The 15180-nt window shown below is 46.3% G+C and overlaps 1 protein-coding gene across 2 annotated transcripts in view; it reads left to right on the top strand.

Annotated features, from left to right (window-relative positions):
• The first annotated feature begins 4171 nt into the window (after positions 1 to 4171).
• The window catches only part of RNF220 (ring finger protein 220), a 214882-nt gene continuing 203873 nt past the window's right edge, over positions 4172 to 15180 (top strand). For both annotated transcript variants that reach the window (XM_058552206.1, XM_058552207.1), the window contains exon 1: positions 4172 to 4913. In XM_058552206.1, coding sequence (XP_058408189.1) covers positions 4289 to 4913 — 625 coding nt within the window. In that variant the 5' untranslated portion in view covers positions 4172 to 4288. The remainder of the gene's footprint in view (positions 4914 to 15180) is intronic.

The raw sequence follows: 15180 nt of genomic DNA on the forward strand, positions 1-15180 counted from the left end.
AGCCCGGTGGCGCGCGGCGGCGGGACCGGGGTGACCCGCGGGGCGGGGCTGTCCCGGGGCACGAGGTCCTTGGACTTTGATCGAAGGCAGCCTCCTCCGAGCCCCTGCCCCGCGGGCCCTGCCTGGCTGCGGACCAGGGCCCCTCGCACGTGTCCGTTCCTCCCTGGCCGGCGCCCCCGTTCCCCAAAGTTACAAGAGATTGTTTCGTGAGGAGGTTGTTGGGGCCGAAAGTATTCTTTGTGCAAAGGCAACCGAGAACTGGAGAGAGAGATCAGGCCAAGGATTGGTGGGCTCGGCTCTGCGTTGGCCCCAAGTTTATGTAGGTTTCGCCTTTTCCTCTGCCGCCTCCGTTTTCCCTAAAAGAGTTGGTTTTTCCCGGTTAAGACTCTTACCGGCTGAATTCCGCACCCGCTCGCTGAGCCGGCGGCCCCGCAGCCCCGCACTCGGACAGGCCGGGCTGTCTCGGATTCGTCCCCGTTGGCCAAGCCCGGCCTGGGTCGGGGTCCAAATCTGGGACCCATACCCGGCCAGGTCTGAACCGCGGGCGTTGGCCCCAGCCCTTGAACCGTGTTAGCCTTATGCTTCCGGAGCTCTTGCATATGGTGGTAAAAATTTCTCTTAGAGCGGTGTTTCCAAATACCCCCTGGGCATTTGGTGTGCGGGAATTCTCTTCAAGCGAAGAAGTTTGTGAACTTAAAAAAAAAAAATCTTTCCTGAATTCTTCACAACCCCCTACTCCCCCTGGCCCCATTTCCCATTGTTCGTTGCTTTTTAAGTTGCCTGTTAATTTTTTAAAAGTTTATTTATGCAAAGGAAAAATATCGTTTAATTTGTTCTATTATTTTAATTCCTGGCTTTTGGAAACGGTTCAAAGACCACAAAAATGTCACCTGTTGTAATAAGCAGAGGAGTGTTGTGTGTGCGTTTTAATTGCCAGCAGAGTCGTAGTTTGGTGGGCGTTCAGAGCTCGGGCTCCGGGAAAGAGGCTCTGCAGCTTTCTTTGTGGCAGTCATTTGCAAGTGGGTTTGGCTCCCAGCAGCAGCAGCAACAGCAGCGCCGCTTCCTTCTACGCCGATCCCCGGCGCGGGTCAGGAAGCTCAGACCCCGGACAGGGATGGTCAGAGGCTGGGCTGGGAGGTTGCCCACTCTCTGGGACTTGCTCTCTGGCTTTCAGTTTTTCAATGCGAAAGTGGCTAGTTCGCGCCAGAGAGCGGGGAGCGCTGCGCATCAGCCCAGCCTCAGACATTTTCACGTTCCAAACGGCAGCTTCTTCGTTTCATTTGTCTTGGTTCTGGCATGTTTAACCACGCAATTAGTAATCTCACTAATTATTCAGTTAGCTGGCGTTTTGTAATCACTCTGAACCAGGGTCGAGTGTGTGATTTAACAAACTCTCTCACACATACAGACCTGACCCAAACCCATCACGTCAAGGATTTGAAATTTTAAAAACTCAATATTTGTTGGTCCCTCCGTCCAACCTCGCTGCCTGCCAGACAATTTATTTAGCTTCGTGGATTGATCCCTCCTCCTTGTTTAGTTAATTCAACAAAGACTTTTTGCAATCTGTTTGGAGTTTGTCTGATGCCGTGGAAAAGTAGCTGATGATTTATTTGGTTGCTTTTCGATTTCTGTCTTCAGCCCTTCTTTCTCCTCCTTTCAGCGGGGATGTCAGCTGTTATTACTTCCTATTGATCCCTTTGCAAAGTGAGAAGTGAACTAAAATTAATGTCAATTCCACTGCTCGGATCAATAGCTGGAGTTATTTTAATCTGGATTTGCACGAAGTGCTAAATTAAAAAAAATCAGCATAGAGGCAGAAAAGTAACAGTTACTTTCTCTTTGCCCCGTTCTTTACAGTCACCCAAAAGCTCCATCAAGCTGATTATCTTACAATCTATATTTTTTTTAATTAAGAGGGTCAGTTAGTTTTCTTATTTTGGGTTCTGTGTTTAAACCCATGACATTTTGACATTGGGAGTGTATTAACTATAGATTTTCATAATGACTGTGGTCTGCTGAAGCCTCATCTATACAAGTTGTTAATGTGAGGAGGGGGTAAGAAAGAAAAGGGAAAAGAGAAAAAGCATTCCCCCTTTCCCCCACAGAGACCAATGCCCACACTGTGGAGTAAAAGATGTGGCTTGGAAAAATATTGTTGATTTATTTTCAGTATAATGAAGTTTCAAAGGAATAACCAGGTTTGAATGATTCACCGTGTTCTGTTGGAGTGTCCGGTCCTGTCGCCAGATTACTAATTTATGAAACTCATTTAACGTAATGAGGTGGTCTAGGAAGTAAAAGTAGAAAGTGAATCCTCTGGGTAATGTTATTTTGAGGGGAAAACATTTCTCCCTGGCCCCCCGGTGTATTATGTTTGGTCTTTTCTCCAGCTTACTTCCTATAATATTGCTTGTTGGTAGACAAGCAGTTAGTTATTTCTGTTGCGAAGAGCTGCTTAGAACCCTTGGAACAGCCGTGGACCCACTTTCAGAGTGCCCATGTTGTGTGACCATTAATCTGATTTGAAAACAGCCAAGAACAGGATTCCCAGACTTGTCAGGCTATCTGGCTGTCCTTGGCAGATCATTCCCTGCACTGCTATAACTTGACAGGAAAGTTGTTTAAAATTTGGAAGAGAGAAAAATCCGTTAATGTGAGATACATAATCTGGTAATTTAGCAATGATGTCTATAAGGAAAGATGCCAAATGAAGAAACAGTCTGATGATGTGCACTCATCTTCCCAATTCATAACCGTCATTGACACGTCTGCCACAGGATGGGAGAAGGAAGTACTCTCTTTGCGCTGCATTAAGCCAGGAGGATTCATCTACAGTTTAAGGTTTCTCTATTTGAGGGAGTATCAAAGATGCTCCATTATCTAGGTGGGTTTTTTTAAGGGAGGGAGTAAATTTTGTTTGAGACGTAACTCTCAATTTAAAGGATAAAATTTGTAGAATATGGTGATTTTTGGTTACACTTGGAGTTTCGTCGTTTCTATTTAGTGTATATTTTTGAAGCTAATGAGTCCTAGTATTCATCTTTCGTTATCCTGACTTGAGGTATAGTCCTTCTCCCACCCCCCACCCCCAGTCAGAATAAATTTTGAAACGGAATTACTGGCTATGAAAATGTACAACCTAAATTTAAAAGGGAAATTGAAAGAAGTCTCTCTGAACTCCAGTTTGTTCCAGGGGCCTTTATCAGACATCAACTCTGACTGGGCCAATAAGCAGAGCAAAATAAGTCAGAAATTTTGTTAACATTTTGCTCTAAATGTTAATGGCAAATTCGAGGCTGTTTACAAATCTATTTAACAGTGAGTACATTAGTAACTAAAATTACCAATCCGTTCTTTGCTGCCCCTGGAAGACAGACGCTTCTAGAGAACATATGCCAAAGGCACCCATTATGTTTTTAAATATTGTCAGAGATGCCAGGCATTTTATTGATGAAGGTTTTGTTCCTTCACAGAAGAGAGAGCCTGCATGATTAGAGAGGAGAGTGCATCAAAAATAATGCTACTGTTGTTTCTTCACATAGCACTTCTTTCTGTAAACAGTCTTAGATGATACATGAAGATGTGTTTATGTATGTGTCAATGTGTGTGATTTATCCATACGTACAATTTGTACCAACTAACATGTACAGATGTTCGTGGTCTAGATGTGCTTGATTTAGGGATTTTTCAGTATCAGGGCGTTGTTAGGGGAGATGAAGAAAGGATGTGTAAGTGGGGGGTTGCTTAGGTAGGACCTGGTCTCTGTTTGAACATCAGGCCTGCCATGAGTGGTGTATGCAAGTGGAAGCCCTTTAAAATATAGACCCCACCTAATCTACTGGATAACTTGGCTTTCCAAAGCTCATTTGCTCAGGGAATATTGTATTTGGAGGTTTTATGATTTTTTTTCCTTTGCTGGGCTCAGGCACATTTCACCCGGAACGTGTAGGGACCAAAGTCAGCTACCCGTACATCACAGTAAGTTGTCTATTGATTTTCCTGAATGAAAATGGTCTGATGCTGCTGCCCACTGGCTCCTAAAGCCTATGGTGTCTCTTGCTCGAGCATCTGTAAGCCAGAAGGATGGTGTTTCGATCACTTGGGGTTTCCCTTTTTTCTTCCTCCTGACCTCCTTCTCCTCTCTTTTTTTCTCTTTGCTGTTTCGCAGGTCTTAGAAGGGGATGATTCCCCAGTAATATTCCCTGCCCTGATCCCAGGTGCCGCTTGGCCTCCCTCCCGGGGAAGACTGCTTCTTGTGTGACACCGACCATAGAAAGACACTCCAATGGACTTACACCGGGCAGCCTTCAAGATGGAGAACTCGTCCTACCTCCCCAACCCGCTGGCATCCCCGGCACTGATGGTCCTGGCGTCCACGGCTGAGGCCAGCCGTGATGCTTCCATCCCTTGTCAACAGCCACGACCCTTTGGCGTACCTGTCTCAGTAGACAAGGATGTGCATATTCCCTTCACCAACGGTTCCTACACCTTTGCCTCTATGTACCATCGGCAAGGTGGGGTGCCAGGCACTTTTGCCAATCGTGATTTTCCCCCTTCTTTACTACACCTCCACCCTCAGTTCGCTCCCCCAAATCTAGATTGCACCCCAATCAGTATGCTGAATCATAGTGGAGTGGGGGCTTTCCGTCCCTTTGCTTCCGCTGAGGACCGGGAGAGTTATCAGTCAGCCTTTACGCCGGCCAAGCGACTTAAGAACTGCCATGACACAGAGTCTCCCCACTTGCGCTTCTCAGATGCAGATGGCAAGGAATATGACTTTGGGACACAGCTGCCATCTAGCTCCCCCGGTTCACTTAAGGTTGATGACACTGGGAAGAAGATTTTTGCTGTCTCTGGCCTCATTTCGGATCGGGAAACCTCATCTAGCCCAGAGGATCGGAATGACAGATGTAAGTACTTTGGTGCGAGCCCTCCCCAGCCCCCACCGAGCCCTGCCTTACAGTAGTGTAACAGGTCGGTGGCATTTTTCGTGCTCCTAGTAACGGGAAGGGCCAACTACTTCCCGTTCAATAGCTGTGGAGTGCTAACATTTCCTTGTCTCTTGTCAACGAGGATTGATAGTTTTGGTAGGAAATGTTTTTCTGAAGGTAGCCAGAGGCAAGTTGGCCTCTGCACCGCCTCTCTCCAGGGTGCGATTGGCTTATTCTCTGGGCACACTCTGGAGTGAAGAGGGGTGCCATATATGTAGTGGCATGAATGTCATTTCATTAGACAGTGTAGGTTCCTAGGGAATTTGGGGGCCTGAGGAACTCCTCCAACCCTCTTCTCTGTGCTATCCCCATGATGTTTCTCTAATCTCGGCGTTATTTTTTAGCTTTTCCATTGTATCACATCCAGTGAACTCCACATGATTTTATTTTCACAACTCTCAGCCCTTGTCCACATCAGGCTATTTTTCAGAGAAGGACAAAGGTGTCGTCAATCACCATAAAACATTTCAAACAGCTGTGTTTTCCTTGCGATTGCAAGGCTAGAGAGCCGACTTCTCTTGGGATTTCCCAGGTTTGCTGGATGCTTATCCTGGGGCTCACTTTTAGGACCAGACACGGTTGACCTGTGTGACTGCTCCATATTTGATGTTCACAACTATTATTAATTTCTGCTTACAGAACAGCCTTCTCATGTTCTCCAAGTGCCTTCTTGGGCCCTGGCTAGACTCACTAATAGTTGGAACTAAACCTTTATGCGGAACTTGTAGACTGGGTATGCTGAACTCTGCAATCTTCTCCTCTAATATAATCAGAAAATCATTGTGTTTTGAAGCTTTTGGGCTGTGGGTAGACAGAGCAGTTTTCTTCAAGCCTGGTGAGAATTTATGAACTGACGGTGTTTTTCCACCTAACCCTTTGTTCTAAAATTTGCTTCCTTTTATTTTCTTAAGAAAACTACATCCGAGGTTTGCTTTCCCCTCTTCTCTATTTTTTGTGCTCCTGTCCTCTCTATAACCACCAACACAAATGCCATTTTCTTCTCTTTTCTTTATGATGCCGAGGAGAGTAATAGAGACATTGCAGCTCTCTCCCCTGTCGGCACTGCTTCCTCAGGCTGTCTCCTTGAATTAGGCACTGTGTTAACTTTCCTGCGCTAAAAGGCATCTGCCTAAACCCAGCGTACCTTTTCAATAAAAGTCATCATAAAATCAACCTGCCTTGTAAATCCATCGCTCTTTGGTTTTGAAATATGTTGCGAGTGTGTCTTTTATGTCAGCGTCTGTAAGCTGGAGACCTCCCCACTTAAGGGAGAAGGCTGCTCTGTGACAGCACAGCTGCCCGTGTGGGCTCTCTCACTTGGCTTTGCCATCTCCCTTTCTGTACAGCTGACGTGTGTGTATGTTATGATCCTGCTTTTTGGATGTACCTGCAGAACATGGATTGGTGTTGTGTTGGTCTGTTTTATTTTAGTTTAGTTTAGTTTTCATTTGTCAATGTGTAAGTGATCAGGGCTGGCTGTAATCTGACCTCTGGCTAAAACTGCCCTGGGTTAGAGTGTGACAGATCCTGCCCCCTTTTTCTCCAAATACAAGTTGAAAATGAATCCTCTCAAAATTAATATGCCACAAAGTGACATCTGGAGATCAAGATTCCTTTCTTCTCTGCTAACAAATTCAGCTTGTCTCCATTTTTCTGTCTTTTTAGCCCAAACCTGTCTCAGACCTGTAGAGCAGGAGGAAGCTTGTTAGTCAAGTCAGAACCCATAGATGTGGATCTCCATTCCCTTCCAAGTGTCAGAGCCATAACTCTTCTGTTTGCCTGGGTTGCATTGTGTGGTGGTGCCATCCCCTGTGGAGATGGATCCCTGATATAGGAATACGCCTGGGTGGAGAAAAATTAAATGAGTCTGTCTCCCAAAGTGAAATGGAATTCTGACCTTGAAATTAATGAGATTCTGATCAGAAGGGTGGGGAAACTTCTTCATTTGAAACTGTAGTGTTATATAAATTAGAGCCCTTTCCCCTTTTATTTGCTTAAAATATTCTCCCTTTAGAGAATACTTTGTTGTGTCTTTTTTCTCTTACACAAACATTAAACCTAAAGGCATGTCTGTGAGTGTAGGATGTTTGTACACCCACATTCTTATCTAGAATTGCATTTGTGACTAATCTTTAACAAGAAACAAAGGTGCAAAGTGAAGAGGAGACAGCCTGTGATAACCATGGATCTGTGCTCCTTTCTCCTTTCCTTTCCTTAGGTGGGGCAGCAGCCTTCACAGTGTGGTGCCAGGTAGCGTTTGTGCTTTTGACTTTGAGTTTTTGGAAGGCAGGAGAAACATTTTTCTGTAGGGAAGGGTTGAAGAGGCACTGTGACAAAGTCTGCAGCAGCTTTCTTGGCTCCTGTCATATGCTGACGTGTGTCGGAATATTTATGGTCTGTTTTATGTAAATACATATTTAAGGGCCGTTAGAAGGCCTGATTATTCCCACTAGATGCCTTTCAGGTCCTCCCTACAGAACCGTTTTGAAATGAGTAATATTTCTCAGATAATCGAGTGACAGTATACAAGACTGCTTCCAATGAGAGAGCTTGAGGGGCAGATGGGGCAGTGAGGGGGGTGGGGAGACTAAAACAGAGAGGATAGGAAGTGTTCAAAGGGGCTAATAGGATCCAGAGGCTTTTGCCCAGATTGCCAAAATTAACCATGTATATTTTAGGTTTATATTCTTAAAATGTAGAGTTAATTTCTGATAGGGTTGCCTCATTTTTCAGTTCTCTTCATATAAATAAAATGTTTTTTTCATAAAATGTAAAAGAAAATGTTTTAATTATATACAACAGTAAAACTCTTAAATAACCATTTAGCTTTAGGGTTTTGTTTGGAGTGGGGCTGGGTGAGTATGGGTATGTGTGTGTCCCTTATTTAGTGCAGAAGTTTTATGACTGAGTTTTAGGTCAATGAAAAATCAGTTTTACAGTGGAAACACTGACAGTTTTTACTGTCGCAGCCACCCCCTGCTCACACACTGCATCCATATGCAGATATGTCCACATCTGAGAGCGTTTGAAAGAGGGGCCTGCAGACGTGGTGTAATGCGCACATGTTCTTTCCTTAAATCTGGGTACTGATAGGCAGGATTGCTTTTGTGATTAAATATGCATTTTTGTAGAAAGAAATGTAGGTACTTGGGTAAAGTATTATCTTTTCTAGTCGATGATTCCGGTTTAATTGCCTGTTCATCTACCTGGCATCACAGGTGGTTCCTAAGGTAGGTGTTGGGCTCTATGGAAAAAAAGAAGCCTTTACTCAACAGGACTGACTTATTTGGAAAAAGGGAGAAGTGTTTTGTGAGAAGCTGTTCGTGGAGGATGCATAATTCCCCAGGAAGGGGACTGAGGTAACTCCTGTTTATTGTCACTCCCTGAACCCGTCTCCAAGGCTCCTTGTCCAGGGAAATGATGCTAAAATTTATGGACCAATTACAAATAGTCCACGTGTGTCTTACATATGGAGTGTCTACAGATATGTTTCCCCGGGCTTTTAAAATAAACATCTCCTCATTAAGGAAACTTTACCACAAAAGGGAAGATAAGTATTGTCTGCTGCCTTATGCTAAAATCTATACATTTATTACCTCCTTAGCATTCTGGCTCTGATCATATGCGTTTCCTGCTTGTTCTGTAGGCCACCCCTGTGCCCAGATTCCTGCCTGGGTGACACAGTCTTTGGCCAGCCCAAACTGGAGTTGGCTAGTGTGCATGCTCACCCGAGAGCTGAGAGAGACCACAGCTGCCCACGTGGAGGGATGACTGGCCCTGCCTTCTGGCTCACCTCAGGGATGGGCTCTGGGCACTGACCACAAGTGGCCCTCTTTCCTTGGCCTTCTCTGTGGTGGGGCAGATTCCCAGGTAGGCAGGAAGCCAGGTTGCTCACAGCAGCTCCTGGATGTTCTGCTTTGCTCTCATCTTTGATATATTTGAAAAATCATTCTGAGTCCCCAAAGCCCTGAGTAGGAGATGGTATTTTGTAATTTGAGATGCGTCTTTATAAAGGAATGTATCATTGAAAACCCTATGTCCTAAGAATCAAATCAACTGAGCCCACATAGACCCAGGGCAGCCCAGAATGAGGAGGGCCAGCTACATCATGATGGGGGGAGGGGTTAGGAGGGACACTTCCCAAGGGTTCTGGGACTGGAGTGGGCAAGGACCCTAATCTGGGTTTTTATGAGAATTGCTCTTGCTGGAGAGAATGTTTGGGGCAGTTCTCAGGTCACCAGGCTGAACTCCTGGATTGTAGCTGCAGCAGATGACCACTGTGAAAGGGTTAGCAAATCGCCAGAGCGAGATGGGTCAGATTGTTTCCTCTGTACTGACTGTCCAGACCTAGCCTGATTTGTCTCAGCTGCTCCCCGGGTGCTCGGGGTTGGGGGTGGGGGTGGGGGTGGAGGGGCGAGAACTCCTGTGATGTGTGTGGTTGTTTCTGGTTGTTCACTCCCAACGCAGTCCTGGAGACTCCTTTTCATGTTGCTGGGTTTAATTGTCTTGTTGGGATAAAGAAATGTTTGCACAGCTAAAGTGGGGCCGGGCTGGACGGGAGCAGTCCCTGATGGCTGCAGAGCCATCTGGCCTGGCTTGGCTCGGCTCGGCGCGCCGCCCGCCCGCCCGGCGGCTGGGCTCGCTCCCGCGCCCGCTCTCGCTCTCTGCCTCCGTCCTCGCTCCACGCCGCGCCGCTCTGGTCGGCGGCTGCCTCCTCGCACGGCCAGAATGCCTAATCACCATGGTGAGAAAACGGACACCGCAGCCGTCCTCCCTCCGCGCCTCGCGCCCTCCCTCCCACCAATTGTCATGCAGAAGTGATCCGGGCTGCCGTTTCCTCGCGGCCGCCAGCCAGCCCCTCGCCGCTCCCGGCAGAAGGGTGGCTGGTAATTGATCGTTTGGGGGAGGGGGCGCGGAAAGGCGCGAGGCCGGGCCGGGGGAGGAAGGACCAGAGAGTGCGCACCGTTGGCTCACTTGAAAAGGACCCCTCAGCCTTCGCCACCGAGATGGCGTTCAAGTGGTTTCAGAAATGCCGGCGACCTCGCCGTCGCTCGGCCGGCCTTGGAGGCGACGGGAGAACTCGGGCGCTGCCCCCGGGCCAGGGAGCCCCGCGCGGCCGCGGGGACCGAGCGCCCGCCTCGCCCCCCACCCAGCCCCGCCCCGCCCTCCACGTCCCGCGCCCCCAGGTCGCACTAAGAACCGAGCCCGGGTCGGTTTCCTGTACGTCGTCTGAGCCGCAGGGAGAGCGTGGGGACGGGGCGAGGGGTAGGGAGGTGTGTGACCCGGGAGGGGCACGCCCACGCGGATGTCGGGTGACGGGGGACCGGGCAGGTGGGCGGGTGGCGGAACGAGCGGGCGAGGGGGACACTGTGCGTGGAGGGGGCGTGGGGGCCGAGGCTGGGGGAGGCGGTGGTGGGAGGAGGGAGTAGGGCGGGCGCCAGGGCGCGTTGATGAGGGAGGATGGACGTGTGTCCACGCGCATCTGGATCTAGCATTTCCCTGGACGCCCGAGGACTTTGAGGTTTCTCCTGTAGATTCGAAACGTTTTCCCCCTCCTGCAGTTCAAATCTGCAAAACGTTCCGGGGAATGTTTCCCAAGTCAGGGGCTTCGGGAATAGGCAGGGTGGCTGGTATTCGAGCGAGGCGAGTCGTGGTCGCCTCTGACGGTCTGAGGCTCGCAGCCAGCACACCGGAGCTCGTCAAAGTCCGGGCAATTTCTGGAACTCTTCCCACGGGAAGTTTTCCGGGGCTGCCTTCCGGTCAGCGGCCCCAGGTTGATTATTTGGTAGCCCTTTTTGCTTTGAAAACAAAAAACACACATTGTATCCAAATAACACAAGTTGCTCTCCCTCCCCACCCCCTTTCCTCATGAGGCAGGGAAGAGGAAACTGAAAAATAGAATTATATTTTTATATTGGTTTTTCTTATTTTTAACCCTTATTAGCTACATCCATCTGGTTAATAAATAGCACACGTTGAAATGTATTCTTTGTAAATACTCGGGATTGGGAATGACAGTACGTTTAATAGAGTTATATTTTTGTAATGGTTTTTCATATTTTTAACTTTTATTATGTCCCTCTGTTCAACTAGATATCAGAACACATGTTGGAATGTAATCTTTATAAATTACTTGGGATTTGGAATGATGATACATTTTATTGTATAATGCACACGATTTTAACACCAAAATAGTAATACTTTTTGGATTTGAATATTCTCTTCCTACAGTTTAACAGCATTTCTCAGTGCCATTTTCCTCCATTAAAGAGAGATGAACTGCAGACTTAAAAATAACTTATTGCTGTATAGTGGCTAAAATGCCTTAAAAATTTTTAAAAAATACCATTTAAATCGTGGCATTTCTATTGGTCACATTTTAGTTTTAGTGTTAAAAACTTTTTTTTTTTGCATTGGTGCCAATCGCATCGAAGGGTTCAGTATACGTTAGCTGAGTATTGAATACATTGATGGTGATGATTATAATCTAATTTTTACTTTACGTTTTCATCAATTTGCCACTCTTCTGCATTGCACTGGATAGTATGTGCTATAAAACTGTGCTATCACGAAAGTGTAGAGGTTTGAGGAAAGAAAGGAAGAATTTATTTATGCCCTGACGTTTGATAATGACAAAGATATGTAGGGAGTTTTTCAAGACATATGTGCAATTACCTTTCTCAAATATAGACTTATTGTGTTGATTATTTTGGGTACTAAAAAGTCTTCCATGACTTAAAAAATAATATAAAATTTGCTTTTCTCTCCTAACTCTCTAGAAACCTAAGATTGGAATCTTCCCCTTCTCAGATGTTTTCCCACAGCATTATAATCCGCTGTCGTGGAGTCCACAAATACAGATCTGCTTTTGGTGTGTATTTGAGAAAAAAAGTTCCTACCTAGAGCCTAGTCAAAGCTGGGAACACACAAGCGATGTGGGGGTTTTGTAGACGCATATAACCATCTGGCAATTCAGACATTTGACCGTCAGTTTTCTCTGTGGAATGTGTCTGATTGAAGATGACCTAGAGGAAATGAAAGTTGTGTTTTGGGGGAGACATAGTGCCGCGTCCAGGACATTCTGTTCAGCAGACATGGAGCTTTAGGAACGTCGAGAGCCGCGTGTGTGAAGAAGGAACCTTTTGGTATAGTCTCATGAGAAATCAAGCCGAGTAAGCCTGAATGTGACTCACTAGACGAGGGTTGTCTTTTTCCACTGAAATTCATTTGCAGGCTGAGACTTATGGCTTTGCATCCATCTTAGAGCAGCAGACAGTCAGAAAGCTGTCGCGAGGGGGTGAGGGCCAGCCCTGGAGAGACCTTTGCTTTATTTTCAGGTATATGATTCCCATTTAGGTGCCAGCTAATCCTATATTACTCTCATTTGACCTTGCTTTTTGAGGTTTGATTTAAACCAAGTCAGAGTGGCCTAGCATACATAATAAATACCTGTTAGAGGAATAAATGCTGTATTTGCTTCTTTGAGCCTCAACTTGAAGGTGTTTCAGATCACAGGTGGGGGGCAATATCACATAGTAGTTATGAGTTCAGCCTCTGGAGTAAAATTCTGACCCTTCAGCTTACTTTCTCTGTGACCCTGGGCAAACTACTTAACCTCTCTGGGCCTCAGTATTCTCACCTGTATAGTGGGAATTATACAACCTTAAAGGGTTGTTGTGAAAGACTGAATGAGATTAAATACACAGATAATGCTTAGAATAGTTCCTCACTCAAACTCAGTGTTAAATGCATAATGGCTATTACTATTTCAAGGACAGTCCGGTGGTATAGTCTTCATCGTTGGAAGCACTGATATAGCCAAACACAGGGTCATTAACAACTAGCGTGTGTGTAGGATCCTTTCACACACTCATGCTTTATGGCAATGTAGAAAGAGGGAGGGAGAAAGGCTCAGAGCCCTTTTCTGTGTTAGCCAGCTGCTTCACCTCCCTCCATTATTATCCACCCACCAGGATTAGCCCTGGTGTCCCTCTGACCTCTTTTCCCCCTTTGTTTTATTTAGAAGCAAGGCAATATTAGAGTTAAAGAAGCTGAGTCTTTGGGTCAGAAAGGGACTTGGCTAGGGTTAGATGTCTGGGCAGTGGCCCAGGTCAGAGAATCCAAATCTCATCATCTTTTCTTATTCTGGAATTTTGTGTTGTCAGATATTGTTTGAAATAAAGGGGCCATTAGAATTTGTGTGTGATAGAGATTTGGGCTCTGTATAATGAGATCTGCTATAATGGTATTTGACTGGTATTAGAACTCAAAGTCCCAGAGTTTCTAGTATGTCCTTAGATTTTAAGTTACACGGGCACTTTTACCCTCTTGCCTGTGTGAGAGAAATCTGTGAACCTTCCCCCATCTGTGTGTGTCACGGTCCCCCAGCATGATGGATTGTCTCTGCTTGGGGGAGGCTTAGAACGGGGCTTGAAGGGGCCTTGTAGGTCAGGAGAGAAATACAGCGGCAGGACTGTGCTGGGAGGGGCTGCTGGGGAGGGATTAGCTGGGGAAGGGGAGGGCAGGGCTGGGTGGGGATGGGCCTCTTCCACAGTGTGTGTGTGCGCGCGCGCGTTCTCCTAGGAGTAAAAGAGGGCTGTCTGTTACCCCGAGCGCACAGATAAACTCAGTGTTTTTCTCTTTGTAGAAGGAAAGCCCCGTGGGGCTTGGGAGTACTCGAGAATGACCCTGCAGTCAGTGGGAAAGGTGGGGAGAAGGAGAATGGGAGTAAAGACTGACCCTTTGCCTGAAGACTTTGGATTTGAGTCTGTTATTTAAATATAGTACCTCATATTTGAAAAGTCTTCTGTTCATATATGTGTGTGGCAGAAATAGCCATTGGAGGCCAAATGTCCGATACCTCAATCTCTATCAGTTCCTTCATGGCTCTGTTTAAGAGAAGGGGTTCAGGTCACTGTTAGGGGTGAAATGTCTCTGTAGATCATAGAGCACCCACTTCTCCTCTCTCCCTATCCCCAGTCCTTTCCACAGACAGCCACAAAGGTGCATGGGAGATGGGAAGAGAAATGCCGAACATGCTTAATTTTCAGTTTTTAAAGAAGTAGGGGAAGTCTGGGATTTAGGCCCAAATGCCAAAGTCGTGGTTTCAAAGGAATTCTAGAAAAGGAAAGAGTTGGGTCTCAGAGGTAGAGAGAGGTAAAGACAGTAGCGCCTGCTAGGTAAGAAGTAGTCAGCAGGACTGCAGTGAGGGCCTAGGCTTTGGTTTCCTTCCTGAGCAGTAAAATTAAAAAAAAAAAAAAAAAAAAAATCCTTAGAACAACAAAAGTCTGGATGCATGGGCTTCCTTCCTGACAGGCCAACCTGGTGGGGCTTCATTCAGACCCAGCAGCAGTCAAGGCTGATTTACGGGTAAGAGATCCCAGACAGACAGACATGTGGGCTTAACCCTTTCCTAACCATAGAGATGCCCCATTGCACATGCTGCCCTCTTCTTCCAACCACCCGTCATGGTGTGGGTAGCTTTTTATTGTCATTTTTTCTTTACCCAAAGAGAGTACCTGCAGCTGAAGGACCTAATTACCCTCTTCATGAAAAAGCTGGGTCTGTGAGAAGTTGATGATTTGAAAGAGATCTTACCATCAAGTCTATGACAGAGCTGGAATGGTGGCTTATGGCTAGTATAACTCTCAGGCTCTTGGTGACATTATATTGACTTTGGAATGTTGTGTCCATCTTTGATCATGGGAGGTGCCTCCTGGAGTCTGTATTGGGGTGACCCCTTAGCCTCAGTTATAAAATACTGGTACTGCAGAAAGAATAGTACAGCTTCATCTTAGGTGTTTCTTAGGGACGTTGTGGGTAAAACTGTGGCAGAGTACATGAGGCATGATTCAGTTTCCATCTTGATAGAGAGTATGATGCACTCGTTAATTCATTTAATCATTCAACCAGTATTTACTGAGTACCTGCATTGTTCCAGGCACCATGTTAGGTGCTGGGGATACAATGATGAGCAAGATAGATCATGGTCCCTGCCTTACTGGACCGATTGTAGGATGTTATGAAAAGTGCTATAAGAGGGGAAGTATAAAATGCCACGGAATCAGAAGCAGGAACACCTAATCTTGTCTATGAGTCAGGGATAGCTTTTTGGAGCGAGTGATCTTTAAGCTGATATCTGAAAATCAAGAAGGAGTTACTTATTCAAAGGGGCTGGGTGTGGCGG

The sequence above is a fragment of the Diceros bicornis genome, chromosome 13 (assembly GCF_020826845.1).
Source record: "Diceros bicornis minor isolate mBicDic1 chromosome 13, mDicBic1.mat.cur, whole genome shotgun sequence".
Lineage (NCBI taxonomy): Eukaryota > Metazoa > Chordata > Mammalia > Perissodactyla > Rhinocerotidae > Diceros > Diceros bicornis.